The 16673-nt window shown below is 41.5% G+C and overlaps 3 protein-coding genes across 22 annotated transcripts in view; 2 read left to right on the top strand and 1 right to left on the bottom strand.

Moving 5' to 3' along the window:
- Window positions 1–673: 673 nt before the first annotated feature.
- Window positions 674–8250, bottom strand: LOC136423138 (neutral cholesterol ester hydrolase 1-like). Of its 2 annotated transcripts, XM_066411178.1 has the most exons (5): window positions 8098–8250; window positions 6012–6164; window positions 4081–4321; window positions 2924–2987; window positions 674–2228 (listed from the first exon to the last, which is right to left on the bottom strand). In XM_066411178.1, exons 2-5 carry the CDS (start codon window positions 6156–6158, stop codon window positions 1481–1483), a joined length of 1200 nt encoding a protein of 399 aa, XP_066267275.1. In that variant the 5' UTR covers window positions 6159–6164; window positions 8098–8250; the 3' UTR covers window positions 674–1480. The 2 variants fall into 2 exon arrangements, with proteins under 2 accessions (XP_066267275.1, XP_066267277.1); XM_066411180.1 differs by lacking the exon at window positions 6012–6164.
- A 412-nt stretch (window positions 8251–8662) lies between these two features.
- LOC136423165 (arylacetamide deacetylase-like) lies at window positions 8663–13580 on the top strand. Of its 3 annotated transcripts, none has more exons than XM_066411214.1 (5): window positions 8663–8782; window positions 9798–9946; window positions 11198–11447; window positions 11976–12039; window positions 12501–13580. In XM_066411214.1, exons 2-5 carry the CDS (start codon window positions 9806–9808, stop codon window positions 13267–13269), a joined length of 1224 nt encoding a protein of 407 aa, XP_066267311.1. In that variant the 5' UTR covers window positions 8663–8782; window positions 9798–9805; the 3' UTR covers window positions 13270–13580. The 3 variants fall into 3 exon arrangements, with proteins under 3 accessions (XP_066267311.1, XP_066267312.1, XP_066267313.1); XM_066411215.1 differs by lacking the exon at window positions 8663–8782 and adding an exon at window positions 9041–9190; XM_066411216.1 differs by lacking the exon at window positions 8663–8782 and adding an exon at window positions 9041–9181.
- Window positions 13581–16185: 2605 nt separating this feature from the next.
- Window positions 16186–16673, top strand: part of LOC136423066 (peripheral plasma membrane protein CASK-like) — a 184949-nt gene continuing 184461 nt past the window's right edge. For 11 of the 17 annotated variants that reach the window (XM_066411069.1, XM_066411075.1, XM_066411077.1 and 8 more), the window contains exon 1: window positions 16187–16666. In XM_066411069.1, the coding sequence (XP_066267166.1) occupies window positions 16608–16666 (59 nt within the window). In that variant the 5' untranslated portion in view covers window positions 16187–16607. Of the gene's footprint in view, window positions 16667–16673 lie in introns of all 17 variants that reach the window. The other 6 variants (XM_066411072.1, XM_066411081.1, XM_066411086.1 and 3 more) reach the window with 3 other exon arrangements.

Here is a 16673-nt window from a genome sequence, read left to right on the forward strand (position 1 = left end):
TTGTTGTTTTGTTCTGCTATGAAGTTTGTAAACATGGTACCAAGAATACCTCCATATATGGAACAACAACTGCTGCGCATCTCATTAAAGATCTACATAGGTGGTGACTGGTGAGTGTGTGAGGTTGTCAGTTCATTAAAAAATTGTACTTTTGAAGTCTTATCACAGATTGCAAAAAGAGTTTTACTAAAATGCGCTGTCTGTAAGAGTGGAAGAGCTAACAACCCCTCCATGTAGAAATACACCCTGCTACTGAAACAGCAAGGAAACGTGCTGCCCTATGCGCCACTAGGCACTACAAGGGTCTAAATGAACTATCTGTAAGATGAAGTATTAACCAGTAGGAATGAATTGTCAGCTTTATTATGGTACAACAGGCACTCGGCTCTCATGACACCTTACATTTCTTGATAGAAAAGGCTCAAATCGCTTGATATTCAACTCGTACAAGATACTGTAATTCACTTCATCTTCACGGTAGCAAAAGTTCACGGTGTAAGGAAAATTCACATTTTCACTGAACTTAAACTTCAAGGTGGTGGCAAGTGATTTGCTTGCAGAACGGATGTGTGAAGGAATCATAAATAGTTACAACAGGTTTTTCATGGTGATGATAAGTTCACGGTACAGTAAACATAAAATTAATCTGAAGGAAACAAGAATTACAGTATAGTCATATTTATATGATTTCTATTTGTCTTGCATAAAACTAAAGAGAACAACCAGAAAATGCTACCACCAGTTCATAACCACTATTGTGAAGAGACAAGGTTCCTACTCTACTCTACTCCTCTGCAATATAAAAATGTAGTGCGTCATGATTTTAAGTTATAGATTTATAACATTAGGCGACGGGACAATTGTTGACAAGTCAAGAAGCCGCTAGAATATGTCCTGAACTGAATGACTAATGATAACATGAAGCCAACAGCACTGCTATTACTGGAAAAGTAGATTTTCTTCAATCACCTGTTCGGCCACAAAAGAATCTTACGCCATGTTGATTCTATCACATGAATGACATCCTCGTGGAACCCCAAAACTGATGAGAGCATGTGAATGAAAAAATGGTTGGCAAAAAAAGTTGCCTTCATTATGAAATCTACGTGGTCAGGAAGGATGAACAAATGATTTAACACACAGAGTATGGTATACCGAGTATAATAGATTCTTCATTTTTGTTCATTTCACATCTTAGGAATTGACTTTGGCAATCTACGATATTAGCATCCGTTTTCAGAAATATCTATTTGCTCATTTGGTATCTGCTTTGTACAATTTCGGTCACACTCTTTGATAACACTAAGGTATGCTTAATATTAGCGTACTTTAATTTTATCATGCTTCCATAGATCATCTTTGAATGGTTACTTTCTTAATCACTACTTCCCAATTGCTGACGTGCTATTTTGTAATAATCTCTTTAGAATTTACCCAGGTATGTCTCAATTGATAGAATAACTGAACGAATGAGTAAGGTTTATAGGTTCTTCTTAAGATACGCCAGCCAGTTCTGCATAGCAGTACCTGCTAACTCATAAACATCGAACAGATTAATAAATCCGTGGTAGCCATGTTCGTAATAATCGTGTTCAACCCTAACCCCAGCCTTCTGTAGCCTTGTGGCGTACATCACACCATCGTCCTTCAAAACATCGTACTCACACGTCATCACATACGTCGGTGCGAGACCTTCCAAATCAGCGTCATCTGCCATTAACGGGGCAAAACGTGGATCCAAAATGGTCGCGATGTTTGGAATCTCGGGAAATTTGATATTTTCCTTCTTAACCTGTGTAACGTCGACCATTTGGGGATCCATGTACCCGGCGTACTGAGATTTTTTTAACTGGTCACTTGTATGGTTGTTGGCTTCAAACACCTGCTTGAAAGACAGGTCATTGTTGAGGTACCACAGCCAAAACGATACCATTAGATCTTTACTTAAAGTGTTCACCTGGCCATGGTTGATGTAAGAAGGCGTGTTGAAGTCGATGGCTTGTAGGCATGGGTAAAGTAGTGCCTGTGTCTTTAACTTAGGAAGACCCTTTTCTTTAGCGAGTGTGAGAGTCACGGCTGCGGCGAGGTTGCCTCCTGCGCTGTCCCCGGTGATTCCGATACGCGAGGAATCGACGTTGTACTTCTCTGCATTTTTTAGGAAGAACTTTGTGGCAGCAACGCTGTCGTCATATGCTGCCGGAAACACGTGCTCAGGAGCGAGTCTATAGCTGTAAGATAATGCAAAAGATATCGATATCTGTTTGCTTGTTTATCATTAGAGGTACAAAATTGACAGGTTGAACTACGGTAGAAGATGAAGTGCGCTTCATCGTAGATTGGACGATGTAAATAATAGAAATATGCTCTCTTGTAACATGGAAAATCATTCCCTCACTTTAGAACTATGAGTAGCACTAGTAAAAACGTCTATTCCTCATACTCATGCTAAACCCATACAATCGTACATTTTCAACATTACCAAGAAGCGAGAAGACGCCTATCCAATAAACTAGACATGTCTTGTTATGAATTGTATCTGTATCTGTATCTGTATCTATATAGCCGGTATAACCGCCATCAGGCGTAACACACCAGCTTCGCAGGCACGCGGCGCGGCAGCAGCTGGTCATATTACACCGAACGGTCTGTTACACCTAGTCTTTGCATAAAATTGTAATAAAGGTCTTCATTCACTAAGACATAGGAAGATACTAACGGCTACAGTCTACAAGTTCCATGCACCTAATACCAGAAATGCTAGTACCAGACCTACAACCTGGTGTCAGTGGTGGGATTCTGACGAACACACGCCATTAAAATGTCCGGGGTTCATTGTGCCATATATCAACATCGCCTTCATGCAGGAGTTATGTCAAACAAACAAACAAACAAAAACAAAAGAAAGCTATTAGTAAATACTCACTCCACGGACACAACGACAGCTCCAAGCTGTTTAGCAAGGTGGGAGGCTACCTGGTCGTTAGCATCTGTAGATGGAACATGTAAGTTTTGGAAACTTCGCTCAGCATCGTCAAAACAATTCATCATTCGACCTAAGGTTATACATTGGAGCCAGCTAAGATAAGGATAATGACAACTTGCGGATCCGCAACAAAAGCGAAAACAGGGATTAGAACACAAGTTCCACTTGGACGGCGACCTCGCTGCGACCGCACTGCGACCTAGAATTTGATAGATCGCTCAAAGCAACGAATTTCACAGATAAAACAAGAGTTCAGAGACGTCATATCTCTGTTTGTGCAAATGACTTACACATTTACACAATATATGCTTGGTCATGAACACCTTTATCTAACTTATACATGACAGTCCTATCATTTTCCACTAAGATGGAATATAGCGCTTTTGCATTAATTATGCAAATTAGGAAATTATTTGCATAATTGATATCTGTTGATGGTCCACTTGCCATAAACTACATAAGTTTCATGTATTTGAGTCTTATAATGGAAAACACTGCAAATATAGATTTTCCGCATTAGTTATGCAAATTAAGTCCCGATTAGCATAATATGCACTTCATTCTGTACATCCCTGTCTACGCTACATGCATACTAAATATCATGGAACTTTGAATCCGTCGTTCCTTTGTTCAGTTATTCATATTAATAACGCCCCTGTAGTTCCAGAGCAATCTGCTAGGGGGCCCAACCCTACACCACTTCTTTATTACATCACAAGCTATCTGCCATCCAAAAAATCAAAGACCATAGCACGTCCAGGTCAAAAGATACAAAAAAGGAAGTTCTGCTGCAGTACCAAGGTCACATACCAGGGGCCCAAAATTGACCTTGAATTTTGGGTTCACAACACCCGCCCACACACCAAATATCATCGTAATCCATCAAGAGGTTCTTGAGTTATGCTGACTACAGTAGAGCGGAAACACAAACACACAGACAGACAGACACACCCAAAACTATAGCTCAATTTTTCATGGGGGAGTCATACCGGTACATTTTAATGATATTTCAATCATGAATGAATACACAAATCAAATTTCGGTCGCAGCGAGGTCGCAGTGCCATCACCGTCTTGCGGAAATGAAGGGTGCCTTACCAATACCCAGGACCCAGCCGCCTCCATGGATGAACACCAGGCCCGGCACTTTGCTGCTACTCCTGGCCGCTGACGGAGGGCTATAAATACGGACTTTAACCCCGTTGAACTCGGTGTTCGTACGCTTCAATCCATCCTGGTAAGCAGCGTCTTTAATTTTCATGTTCGTCCATGGACATGACAGGATAGACCGGAAGTTCTGAGCCTCCGTACCTACGCCGATGTACTCTCCAATTTTAGCCTGAAAAAAATTAGACGAAAAGCCCAAAGAATACAGGCGTTAAACCTATCTAGACTGGGCTTTTTTGGGATATCTTGGACTGGGGAGGGGGGGGGGGATTGCCCCCCCCCCCATAACTTCCAAACGGTATGGTGTATCATCACCAAATTTGCAGGGAGTGGTGTACATGTAGATCTTAATAATTCCTGTAATTTTGGTAACGTTATGACGTAATATAATTATGAAGCCATCGATGCGATTTTATTGGCTAAAAGGGAATTCCCGTAATAACAAAGGTATTCAAACAAAAAAGGTGTATTTTATTGATGTTAAGGTATGCCAAGATACCTGGCGTTAATAGTAACTACGTTGACGTCAAAATGACGAAATATAATGACGTCATGTGTATTTAGCTATCCCTTGAGATCCGCCATCTTGGATCGGCCATTTTGAAATTCTTAAAAATTCATTTTTTCCACTTCTGACCCCAAAACACCATGCAAATACACTAGGAACATTCATCTAAATGTTTCTGGTTAAGAAAATACTAGATAGTGATGAATTTGAAGGCGAAAGCCCTTATAAAACCTAAAAAATAGGGTCCGCCATCTTGGATTTTTACCGATGACGTCATGACATTAGCATAATTTATGAATTCTTAATCATGAAAGTTACATTTAATTACATATGATGTTATACATGTCGGAAAACTAGAGTGAATGGGCAAGAAAAACTTAGAAACATCATTGTTTAAACCGAAACTAGTGAATTGTGTATAAAATGCCTGTCTTTCAGAAACCCGTTGCCATGGCAACATAAAAAATTATAAACTTATACCAATATCATAAAACTGCTGCCAACAAAATCTTAGGTAAAAATCTTAGGTCGCCAAGTTTGGTCGTCCTAGCATACGTCGTTTGGTAGTTATAAGATGTCAAAGTTGGCGCGGGCACTTTTAGCCAACCCCCCTCCCCCCAACCACCGCCCCCCCCCCCCCAACCACACACACACACTCTCGATAGGTATCTCACTGAGCCTGCGACCTGTTGGTGACCAATTTCATCGATAAAAAACGAATATTTTTACGCTTTGTTTTACTTTGTTGTCTTTTTAGTCTTACTTGTACACTTTGCATGATATTTACATTCGTTATAAAGTCAAGGGTAACACAAATCCAATGAATTCTTTCTGATCGGCATACGTCGCTTGGTACTGTGAATACACGCGGCCGGGGTTAGTATTAAAGCTGCACTATGTAGGATTTACTCAATACAGACAGTCAATTTTCCTACCATTTCTTTACATAGTAAGTTGAATAAACTTTGTAGAATGACATACCAGTACTCAGGAAGGAATGTTACAACACCATTGCACCATATAAACTAGTTTTAAACTGTGCACTTTCAAAGAATACAAGGCCAGTTGACAGTTGGGGCAGTGTGGCCACACATGGCTTATCAGCCAACTGCCCAGTGGGGTGCCTGATTACAGTTCACCACACCAAACCTCCTTACCAGAGTTCTAGCAGTTTTGAACAGGGAAAATCTGCTTTATCAGTGCTTCATAATGATGGGAATATGCTGAAAAGTGGTTGTCCATGTCACTTGCATTAAGATTTGTTCATAAGAATATTTTCAATTTTTGCGCTAAATGTTACATAGTGGGCCTTTAACGAGAGTCACAACAACAATGCGAGCAGACCATCCCTTACCAGATTCCGCGCTGCCGTTCTCTTTATCATCTTCGCTTTAGCGGGCCAATGTGGCTCTGCGATACCCTCCGGTACCGGCTGGTCACCGTAATACGCCAGGAAAAGCGCCAGCGCCACAAGCACCAGGGTCATTTTCACTGCCGCCATGTCTTTCTGGGGGAAAGTACAAGGCAACAACACAATCACATTTAGCCTCTATATGGTAAAATCTGTATTTGAAACCAACAACGCTTCATAGCGACACTCCATCAGATACAGTAGAAGTTTTTCACGAATGGTAAAACCTCCGATACCTAATTGATCATGGATTAATTGTCTAAGTCTGAGCCGGAGACAAACCAAACTGACCCGCAGGCCACCATAATAGCCGGAGCTAATGATAGCTGGAGCTACTATATTGTGACCCATACGGATAAATGAAACCTAGATCTTTCCATTTTCATATGAAGTGTACCACCACGATAACCACCTTCCTTTTTTATACGTGGGAATTGATTGTTCAAGAGCATCTTTTATAGAAAGTAGCTAAAACATAACATCGTTTATGGTTAGTAGTTTCTTTAAAAAGCGTAACATTAAATGTATTGCCTACTATGAGGGGCATCATCCGACTTGTGAAATGCCCTGCTTCTAATTCTGGGGAGAACAACGTAGCTAGGGAGAAAAAAAACTTGCTGAAACATTTGTAGCAGAATCTGAATTTCATTTCGTCAACCGTATAACCGTCATTCGGCGTAACACACCATGACTGAAAAATAGTAGACATTGTCCGAAATAGGGGGAAGATTTCTATCCTCCGTTGCAGGCTTCTCCCACCGGCGATTTTTCAACTTATCGGGCCAGATTCTTTGGCTGGGCGGCCGTATCTGCTTGGAGACCGTATCTGCTTGAGGCCCCGTATCTGCTTGGGATCGTGTGGGACGGCAGTTACAGGATCCCAAGCAGATACGGGGCCTCAAGCAGATACGGTCTCCAAGCAGATACGGCCGCCCAGCCAAAGAATCTGGCCGGATAAGTTGAAAAATCGCCGGTGCGAGAAGCCTGCAACGGAGGCTAGAATATTTCATCACTGGACTTGGCGAGCCATTATTGTAGTACAGAATTGGTTACAAATGGCAACTCTGTCTAGCTAACGCCTTTGGCAAATTATTCAACCTTTTTTCAGAAACCTACGGAGTCGAGAACGGACAACAAATCTTCCGCATCAAGGAGGGCCTACACGGGGGAGTAGTGATTACGAATTACGCAACATTTTCGCCGCCGATTACGAATTATGTTAAATTCTCAGAGCTGATTACGACTTACGTTAAATCATGAGGCTTCCCAACAGGCTTCAAGACTTTACACAAGATTCAACTATCTAGTTCTGCGTCAAAACTATTGATGTTATGTTGCATCCCTACTTTTGCGGACACCTCCCTGAGAGGGGCCTGCATGGGGGCGTCTCGAGAACGCTCGATGCTGAATTCCGGAGCTACATATGACGCTAAATTCAGTCAGCCTCTTTACGCCCTACTCTAAATGCTGAGTCAAAACTCACACACCTAGCGGCTGAACTCTTAGCTTGCGTCAAAGCTGGTGATATTTAGCATCTTGGAAATGACTTGAAAAGCACCTTAATCCCAAAGTTCTTTGCGTTAAACGCATGAGTGATAATGACAAAGTCTATACTAGCGTGAGGCCACACGCAATGACATCTGTATCAAATGGAGTCTAACCGGTTTTTTTTTTTTACTTATGGTAATGAAGAGGCACTATTGTGTCATGCGAGGCCACATTTGAGCCCGATAAACATCAAAGCTTGCTTATGAATGAAGATCTTTGATGGTGGAATTCGTGTATTTAGAAATTAATAATGTGACAAGGGACCTATATGCTATCACACACGTTGAAGTTATCTCAACTCCACTCCAACGTATTTAAAGGAAGTACGGTCTCATTGTACTATGTCATAGCTCTACCAAGGACAACATGGTAACCTGGCGTACGCTCTTTTATATATATACATGTATACAAATTTCTCTGTCGCAATTGCAATGAAAACATTCCTCAAAGATCTAGAATTTGTCGGTAAATGTATCCCCACCTGTGAGGCACAAATCGGACGACAATGTTAGAGATATCTTATCGATGATCCGCCACGGTATTACCTCTGCATGAAATGAAGTAGAACCTGTCTGGTCGCTCTGGAGCTTATTGTGAGTCACCTCTGACATGGGAGTGACACGCGGAAATGATAATGAGAGGCGCTCGCTTGTGGATTGGATCATTTAAAAATCAGCCAACGTTCTGGTCTCAAATCAGGGTCAAGAGGGGAGGGGAAAGAACCCGTCCTTCCAGTTAGCTCAGTGAACTACTTTAGGGCCCATTAGCTATAGCTCCAAACTAAGTCTTCAAGTTCAATTCCAAACCGAACACTTATTAACGTTATACAATGTACCACAACTGGGGTTACTTATGAATTAACGTTACACTTTGTTTGTTCCCAATCATGATTGTCAAAAGTTGTCAAAAATCTACGTTCACCACCAGGAAACATAAAAGAGCACTTGAATGTTCAGATATAATCCTTTCTTGAATCTTAGACATCCTGGGTAGATTCTGAGGTGCAATACACACTCAAGTCGCAAGAGGCGCTTTTGCACAGCTGCTGCAGAAACCATATTTGCCGAGTCAGTGACAAAATTTGCTGTGCGCTTATCGGTCAAATGGGCCATAGTGTGGGCTAAGAACCACCTGTTGGACGGACACAGGGGGACTGGAATATCATGGTACTTCCTCCATAGCGTCTGTTTGACATTTTGTGTCTTTTATGAATAGTTATACTGTCGGCTGGAATGTTACTGTGTTGGAAGGGGGTGGGGGGCTAGGACGCAACATCTCTTGATAGATATCCTTGGAAATACCCGAATCGAAAGTTGATGGGATAATTTCTTCTTTTGGCGCTTTACAGGAGGAAAAGACATTCAGAGCACCCTGCATACAGGGGCCAGTAGCTATCCAGTCCAATGTTTTGACCAAATTAACGTTTGACTAAGTCTAGTTTGCTTGTTACAGAATTTTTCAGTTCCTCAGTCATGTAGGGGGCGTGGTCGTTTTGGATCTTTTAGTTCCTAAAACGTCATAGTGAGGAGAAAAAGGAGGACTTTGGGAAGATTTTGATCAGAAAAGTCCGTCAAGTAAGGAAATTCTGTCTTTGCTGTGTGATGTTTGATATCTGGGTGGATGATGATTAATTTGGTACTGAATGTAACTTTATATGGTGGTGTTTATGAATATGAGAAGTAATATTGTGTCTATAAATAATATTTCTGATTTTTACAATTAAGTATTCAAATAACAGTGTACTGCAAAATCAATGCAGTCAAGTTCACAGTAGTTTTATGTTGAGGGATTTTGCTGTGATCTCTTTAAAGCGAACTTAAAACCACTGCAAAAGTTTTGTTCTGTTTTCTGCCTCGGCCCTGTCTACCTCCTTGTCTAAGCGTGACATGATATACATTGTACATTATTACATTATCAAGTGCTATATATAAGGTTTATATACATCGTATATCATCACAATGTTTTGTTCATTTGTAGCACCCTCTCCAAGTCGCTAGCAGGTGGTTTCCAACTGGCTGTCTGTAATTACTAAAGGCGCCGGTGTTTCCAATACTGTACAGTATGCAACAATAGCACTATCTTGAACTCCAAACCACTGTGAACACTCCATTTTCTCCTCACTGTGAAATAAAAATCACTGCAAATTTAAATGTATTTACAGTATTTCTTTGTGTTGCCCAGACAGAACCATGGTAGTGAAGGCGGCCCTGGTGTTTGTAGTGGTGGCGGTTCTGCTGGCGTACTACAGTCACGAGCCAGTTCCGCCGGACATCCCGCAACCAACGCTGTTCGCATCGTTCGGGATCGTCATGAGAACAGTACGCCACATGGTAAGGGCTGGTCCACTATGATACTTACTTTGATGGTAGTAGTAAAATAAAAAACGCGAGCCATAGCAAAGCTGCATTGCACTACCACTAGCTACTTGAAAAAGGTTCATGCTTCACCTCTGCTTTACTTTTTTACTTATTGAAAATTTTCAAATAAAATTACACAACGAAATTACACACCAAAATTTAAAAAAAGGGTTTGTTTCCCAGTGGCGTGCATTCCATATAGCATATGATGACAGAATTGTAATGCAGCTAATGTCTATGAAAAAGTTCTTGGGTACATTTGCCTTCACTACTTTAAACATTGTCCGAAGTTTGCTTTTGTTGTCGGCTGTGATGAGTCCCCTTGATTCAACCATGAAGCAGGTACTGTAAGTGTGGCTGTGGTGCCTGCAGCTCTCAAGTCTACCGCTAGGACTGAACATTTGTTTACATTATGGTCATGACTTGTTTTGTGCTCAATTTGTGTTGTTTGTAATCAGGACTGCCTGTGGTAAGTGAAATGTTAAAAGCAGCAAAACCTTTAAGTACCAGAGTTATCAAACTTATTTGCAAAAGTTCGTTTTTTCCTAGAGTGGAAATTGCAAGTATGCATGTCATGGACATCCATACTAGATACGCCAAAAAGCAATTACTCAAACAACTGGATATGATTTTGGAAACGGTCAGACGTTTCAAGTAGCATCCACTACTTTTCGTCAGTGACTGTGAGCAAGATCAGTTGAACAGCAGGTTTATAACCGTTCATCGACGTATCCATACTAGATAGCTTTATGGAACACTTGTAGCTAGACGTGCAGAGATATAAAGTGTGACGGGTCATTCAGTGTTCTACTGTATAACCAGCTGCTGCCTCACTGCGTGCCTGCAAAGCTTGTGTGTTACTCCGAAGAGCTGTTATACCGGCTATATAGATACAGAAACTCAGACTGAGGCAAAACATAATGCTGTTTTGAAAGCTAGTAGCTGCAATGCAGCCATGTCTTGTGTTGTTGGACAATCATACAATCCTCTACTCTTCTTGAAAGTGTGTTGGGTTATTTTCTTTTGTGAGTACAACTCGCAACCAGTGTATTTTAGACATATTGTGTATCAAAGACTGAAAATAGATATGTATGACAGTAATTAGGGCATACCAACAAAGTTTCTTGTCCTTGTGATTTTTTAAAGTGAAATAGGACAATCTGAATAGATCTTGACAAAAAAATCAGTCTCTTACTAAAGCATACTTTTTGCTTTGTTTTCCAGGCCAAAATCGGAGAGTACCTTGGGATAGGTACTGAACCTCAGAACGTACGATACATCCTTGGTGCGCTGATAAACGCTGGCGTGAAAATAAGGACTGGCATGTCTTACCGAGAAGGATTGGAGTGTACAGACACCACGTTTGACGGGGTCAGAGTCCGCGTGTACGAACCAGTGTCCGCAGGACAGAGTAGCGGCAAAGTGCCGGGTCTAGTGTACATCCATGGAGGTGGTTGGACTATACTGAGTGTCGGTAAGTCATGGCAGTTAAGTGTGCATAGTCCAGTGGTTAGAGGCCCTCAGCCTCTGAACTTAGAATTCGTCACTTCGAATCTCAGGCATGCAGCTGTGTCGCTCATCATCCAACTTGCACGCTACCGGAAAGGGTGGCAGTCCTTAGGACGAGATGTTAGGCCACGGTTCATGTACTTGACGAAAAGAGCTAGGGGAATTTCCCCGGTACGATGAACTTGTAAATATTGTATATAGTGTCTGTCTTCTCTTTCACAACCGGTGGAAGAATAGCTCTTAATTAAGTGAGTTAAACTTAAACTGGTTTGAGATCACTTTTTGCTTACCTTCAAATTGAAAATAAAGATGTTTAATGAGTTGTATGCCAGGCTATACAAAGTGTATTGTTTTATTCACTTGACAAGACATATGAAAAATGTGAAATAAATTTCAAAATAACAACTACTTGTAGAGTAAATCTTACCATGTTTTTCCTTGTAAGGATACTGTTTAAGAACAATATTTGTACTTTTTGGATTGTTGAATACAGATGCCTTTGATGAGCTGACGGCCCATGTTTCCAAGGAGCTGGGGATAGTTGTGGTGTCTGTGGAGTGAGTATCTGATTCTGTACAAATTAACTTTTCTTGCTTTCGTATGAAGGCTCATCTTTGACGGTAATTGACATATTGATAAATTTACACGCTATTTCCGTACACACAGTAAAGCTCTTACTAACAAGCTTTCGATCAGTCCTCTGATCCTTCTCAAGTTGATTTGACCCCAAGCCTACATCACGTGACCTGAGTGGAAGTATAATGTCAGGAACAGGTCAAAGGTACCAGGTAGTCTGTATCGGCCCCCGTCTCTGTAGAGGGATGGTCGATGGGCCCTTATGTAGATAATTTCCTCTTCTTAGGAAGTGTCCAGAATTCTGCCTTATCTTGTTGACAACTTCTTAAGTACCTCATATACAAGTTAACTATTGCAAACAAATGTCGAAGAAGCTTGTTAACAAATTTGTTAACTTGTGTTATTAGAAGTTAGTAAAGTTACTTTTTTTTATGCTTCACAGGTACAGACTCGCTCCTGAGCACGTGTTTCCGGCTGCGTTTGACGACAGCGTTGCTGCCACGAAGTTCTTCCTCCAGAACGCAGAGAAGTACAACGTCGATTCCGCACGTATCGGCATCAGCGGGGACAGTGCGGGTGGGAACCTCGCCGCAGCCGTCACTCTCGCGCTCGCTAAAGAAAAGGGTCTCCCTAAGTTAAAGACACAGGCACTCCTCTACCCAGCCCTGCAAGCTATCGACTTTCAAACACCTTCCTACCTTGACCACGGTCACCTCAACACTTTAACAAAAGATTTGATGGTAGCATATTGGATTTGGTACCTTAACAATGACCAGTCTTTTAGAGAAGCCTTCAAAGCCAACAACCACACAAGTGACCAGTTAAAGAAATCCCAGTATGCTGGGTACGTGGATCACAAAATGGTGCGCCCAAATCTGCGCCCAAAAGTCGTTAAACCTGTTAACAAAGAGAATATCGAATTTCCCGAGATTCCGAACATCGCGACCATTTTGGATCCACGTTTTGCCCCATTGATGGCAGACGACGCTGATTTGAAAGGTCTCCCGCCGACGTACGTGATGACGTGTGAGTACGATGTTTTGAGGGACGATGGCGTGATGTACGCTACAAGGCTTCGGAACGCTGGGGTTAGGGTTGAACACGATTATTACGAACGCAGCTTCCACGGATTTTTACCACAGTTTAGTGATAATGAACTAGCAGGTACAGCTATGGAAAAGTACCTTACATATCTGAGAAAGAACCTTTGAAACTTGTAAACTTTCCGACAGCTTATATTGATAGATGTAGCCAAACTTGTTTGAAGTTTAAAATGACTTGTGCTATACGCGCCAATTATGAAATGATGGGTGTAGGTTTGCAGTAATACTGTGCATGTGTCAATATTGTTTATATGATAAGAATATCAAGCAACTGACCAATATATAACTTGAATGAATATTTTATTTGTATATATTGATATATATATATATGTATTCAAGAGAGATGAATCTAGTTGATTTTATTCAACAGGCTTTGTGAAATTGTGGACACTTAGTTAATCAAGTGTATTATAATCTTTCATATACTGTAATTATTGTTTCTTTCACTGTAACTTTAAGTTCACTGTTTTCACTGTCACCTCTGTACCGTGAACTTATCATTACCGTGAAAAACCTACATATGATTTCTCCACACATCCTTTCTGTAAATCAGATTCTACCACCGTGAAGTTAAAGTTCAGTGAAAATGTCAATTTTTGTTAACACAGTGAAATTTTGCTACCGTGAACTTAAAGTGATTTACAGTAACATTACTGGTAGATGCTTGCCCCTATGGTGCAAGCGGTAATGCAGCCCTGTTGCTTCGCCATATGTATCAAATTCCGTGGATCCGTGGGCCAGAGTTTGATCCTAGGACAAGGGCTTGCATTCGTCATTTCGGATGGTGATGTAAAGCTGTCGGACCCGTGTATGAGAGAGCCTCTGGTGTAAGCCTCAAGTCTGTACATTTAAAAGAACCCAACACACACATCGAGAGGAGTCGGGTTGACTCGGTGTGCTTGGCCATGTACGCTGGGTGTTAAGTGAAGCTACATGTACATTGCACTAATACTTGAGATATTTGAAAAAATAATTATGCATCACCTTAACTGAGGTTGACTGATTTTTTACCTTTTACTTTTAGATATTTGAAAATTTTTCAGTTGCACATTGTGATTTGACTAAAACAGTGGGTTAACTATCAGATACATGTGTTTGCTATTGGAGTATGACTTTGGTAACTGTTATTATACTTGTGACTGATAGACATGAATAAATGGCAACGTTATATTGTTTATAAATTTGTAGCTATTTTTATGATGTAAGTTGATGTCAGCTTCCGAGTGCTTTGCTGGTTTCATGTATGTTGCAAAAAAAAAAAATAGAGAAACCATTGATATTATATCAGTATATCTTGTTGTATGTAGTAAGTTTTTAAACGGCTATATTTAAAGGCTATATTACACTGTGTGTGCCAATCAAAATGATGATGTACTAGTACTCAAAACGTGATATTAAAGTTGTCATTGCTCTATCCTTGATAGTACACTTCTAAATACAGTTGCTCCCATTGCTTTCATGACAAAGATTTCTCGCTTGAAAATTTCCCATGGGCTACATCAGCTGATACAAATGACGGACATCTTTGCGCATCTTTCGACTGGCAATTTTGTGCCTTTTTGTAACACATTGTACACTTTGCATTCCTCTGTTTTGTTAAGCACTGCTATCAAATGAACAGTTTGAAACCAGGTGTGTAGTTTATATCAAATATTAGATTTTGAGGTAAATTTATGCTTTCTCCCTCCCCGCCCTCAAAAGGGCATGAAATGGATGTTCCCCCTTTATCCATCCTCTCTGGCATGAAATGGATTCCCCTCAACCTGACCTAAAATGCATGATCCCTCTCTAAAGCCCTCCCATCCCAGACTTTAAACCTCATGCAAAATGTATGGTCCCTTCCTTCTCAGACCCATGTGAAATGAACTGTCCCATTACTGTCTCACAACCTTAACCCCATATGAAATTAAATGGTCCCTCCCTTTAGAGATAAATGCTCTGCCCCTTCTTTGTGTGAAATGGATGGCCCCTCCCTTCCCACACCCATAACCTGATTAAATGGATTGTTCCTCCTTTTTAGACAGCCCCTAGTGAAATGGATTGTCCCTCATTTCCCAGACCCTCATGTGAAACGGACGATCCCGTCTTTCCCAGACCCTTCAACCAATGTCAAAATATTATGTGAAAAATTATCCCAATGTGAGTTGGATGGTCCCTCCCTTTGCAGACCTCTAACCCCATTTTAAGTGGATGGTCCCTCTTTCCCCAGGCCCCAAACCCCATTGTCAAATGTAATGGGCAAAATTGGGCTTTTTCGTGTTGGATAAAACTCTGCTTTTTTTCCCGGCAAAAATGACTTGTACTGTCAGATAAAGAAAAACCTTGTCGTATAACGAGATGCTGTCGACCAATCAGAAGGCTCCATTTACAGGTCCTTCTTTTCCCATATAAACTCGCTTTCATGGCTTTTGCGGGTCTGTAATCTTCATATAAACCCGGTATTCAAATTTTCGACAGCGGCGCAACTGGCACACTAGATATGCATGCTAAACAATCTATGGAAGCCCATGTGATGCGTAACGACTGTATCAAACGTTTTAGCGGCTCCCACCATTGAGTCGTTACGTGCCAGGCTGGAGGCCTGCCCGCCTTAGCCCGGGACCTCAACCCCCCCCCCCCCACTTTGCCCCTGAAGGGGTTATTTGGGGGTATCGTAATGTAGATGTGGATGTATGACATAAAGTCAAATACTGCACTAATATGGACAATGGCTATATGATAATGACATTAATGACCCACTTTCCTTTGATCTATATGGTGTGATAAGGCATGGTCGCACCTCATAAACCCCAGATGACATCAAATCCAACATGGCGGCACCCATGGACGCCAACGAAATCAGTACAGGTTTTGCTATCAGAAACCTGTAACTACATTAAAGATGGAGTTTCTAGAGTCTTATTAATCTGCTGAGAACGCCTCCTTGCAAAGAGTTGGTTTCCTGCAGCTCCAAAATCACACGAGCGCCTCCTGTCTACTTTTATCGGAACTGCAGCCCATCCCCCAGGTATGGAGCATGCTCAGTCCACGCCCAATTTGGAGTTGTCGAATTTCAAGATGGCGTGATGTTGGTGTCCTTCCGTGGAGCCGCTACCTGTACAACTCTCATGTTGGCTCGCCAAAGGTCGCCCCAGGCTGCTGATTACGTTTTTCTTCCAGTTGAAAGGCTGATTTCCTTCCTGTAGGTTTCTGTGCGTCCTCACGTTTTGTGGAGTCATCAAAAAAACCAGCTGGGTCAGAGTGCACTCAACCAGATCCGAGCTCCCCGCTGCCACTTGGATATTCGCGAACCAACCCCTTAAGACATTGGCTTGTCTTAAATCCTTCTCAGATCTTGCCAAAACAGCGGATTTCTCAAGAAGAAGTTGGATTAATCGCGTGGGAGGAAGAGTCGATTATTTGTTTGTTTTTCTGAGACGTAGGAAAAACCACCACCCCTCCCCAAGATGGCGGACGACGAAGTTTTGTTCGAAGATGTCTACGAACTGTGTGAGATTATCGGAAGGTGAGTG

Source organism: Branchiostoma lanceolatum, chromosome 17, assembly GCF_035083965.1.
Source record: "Branchiostoma lanceolatum isolate klBraLanc5 chromosome 17, klBraLanc5.hap2, whole genome shotgun sequence".
Classification (NCBI taxonomy): Eukaryota; Metazoa; Chordata; class Leptocardii; order Amphioxiformes; family Branchiostomatidae; genus Branchiostoma; species Branchiostoma lanceolatum.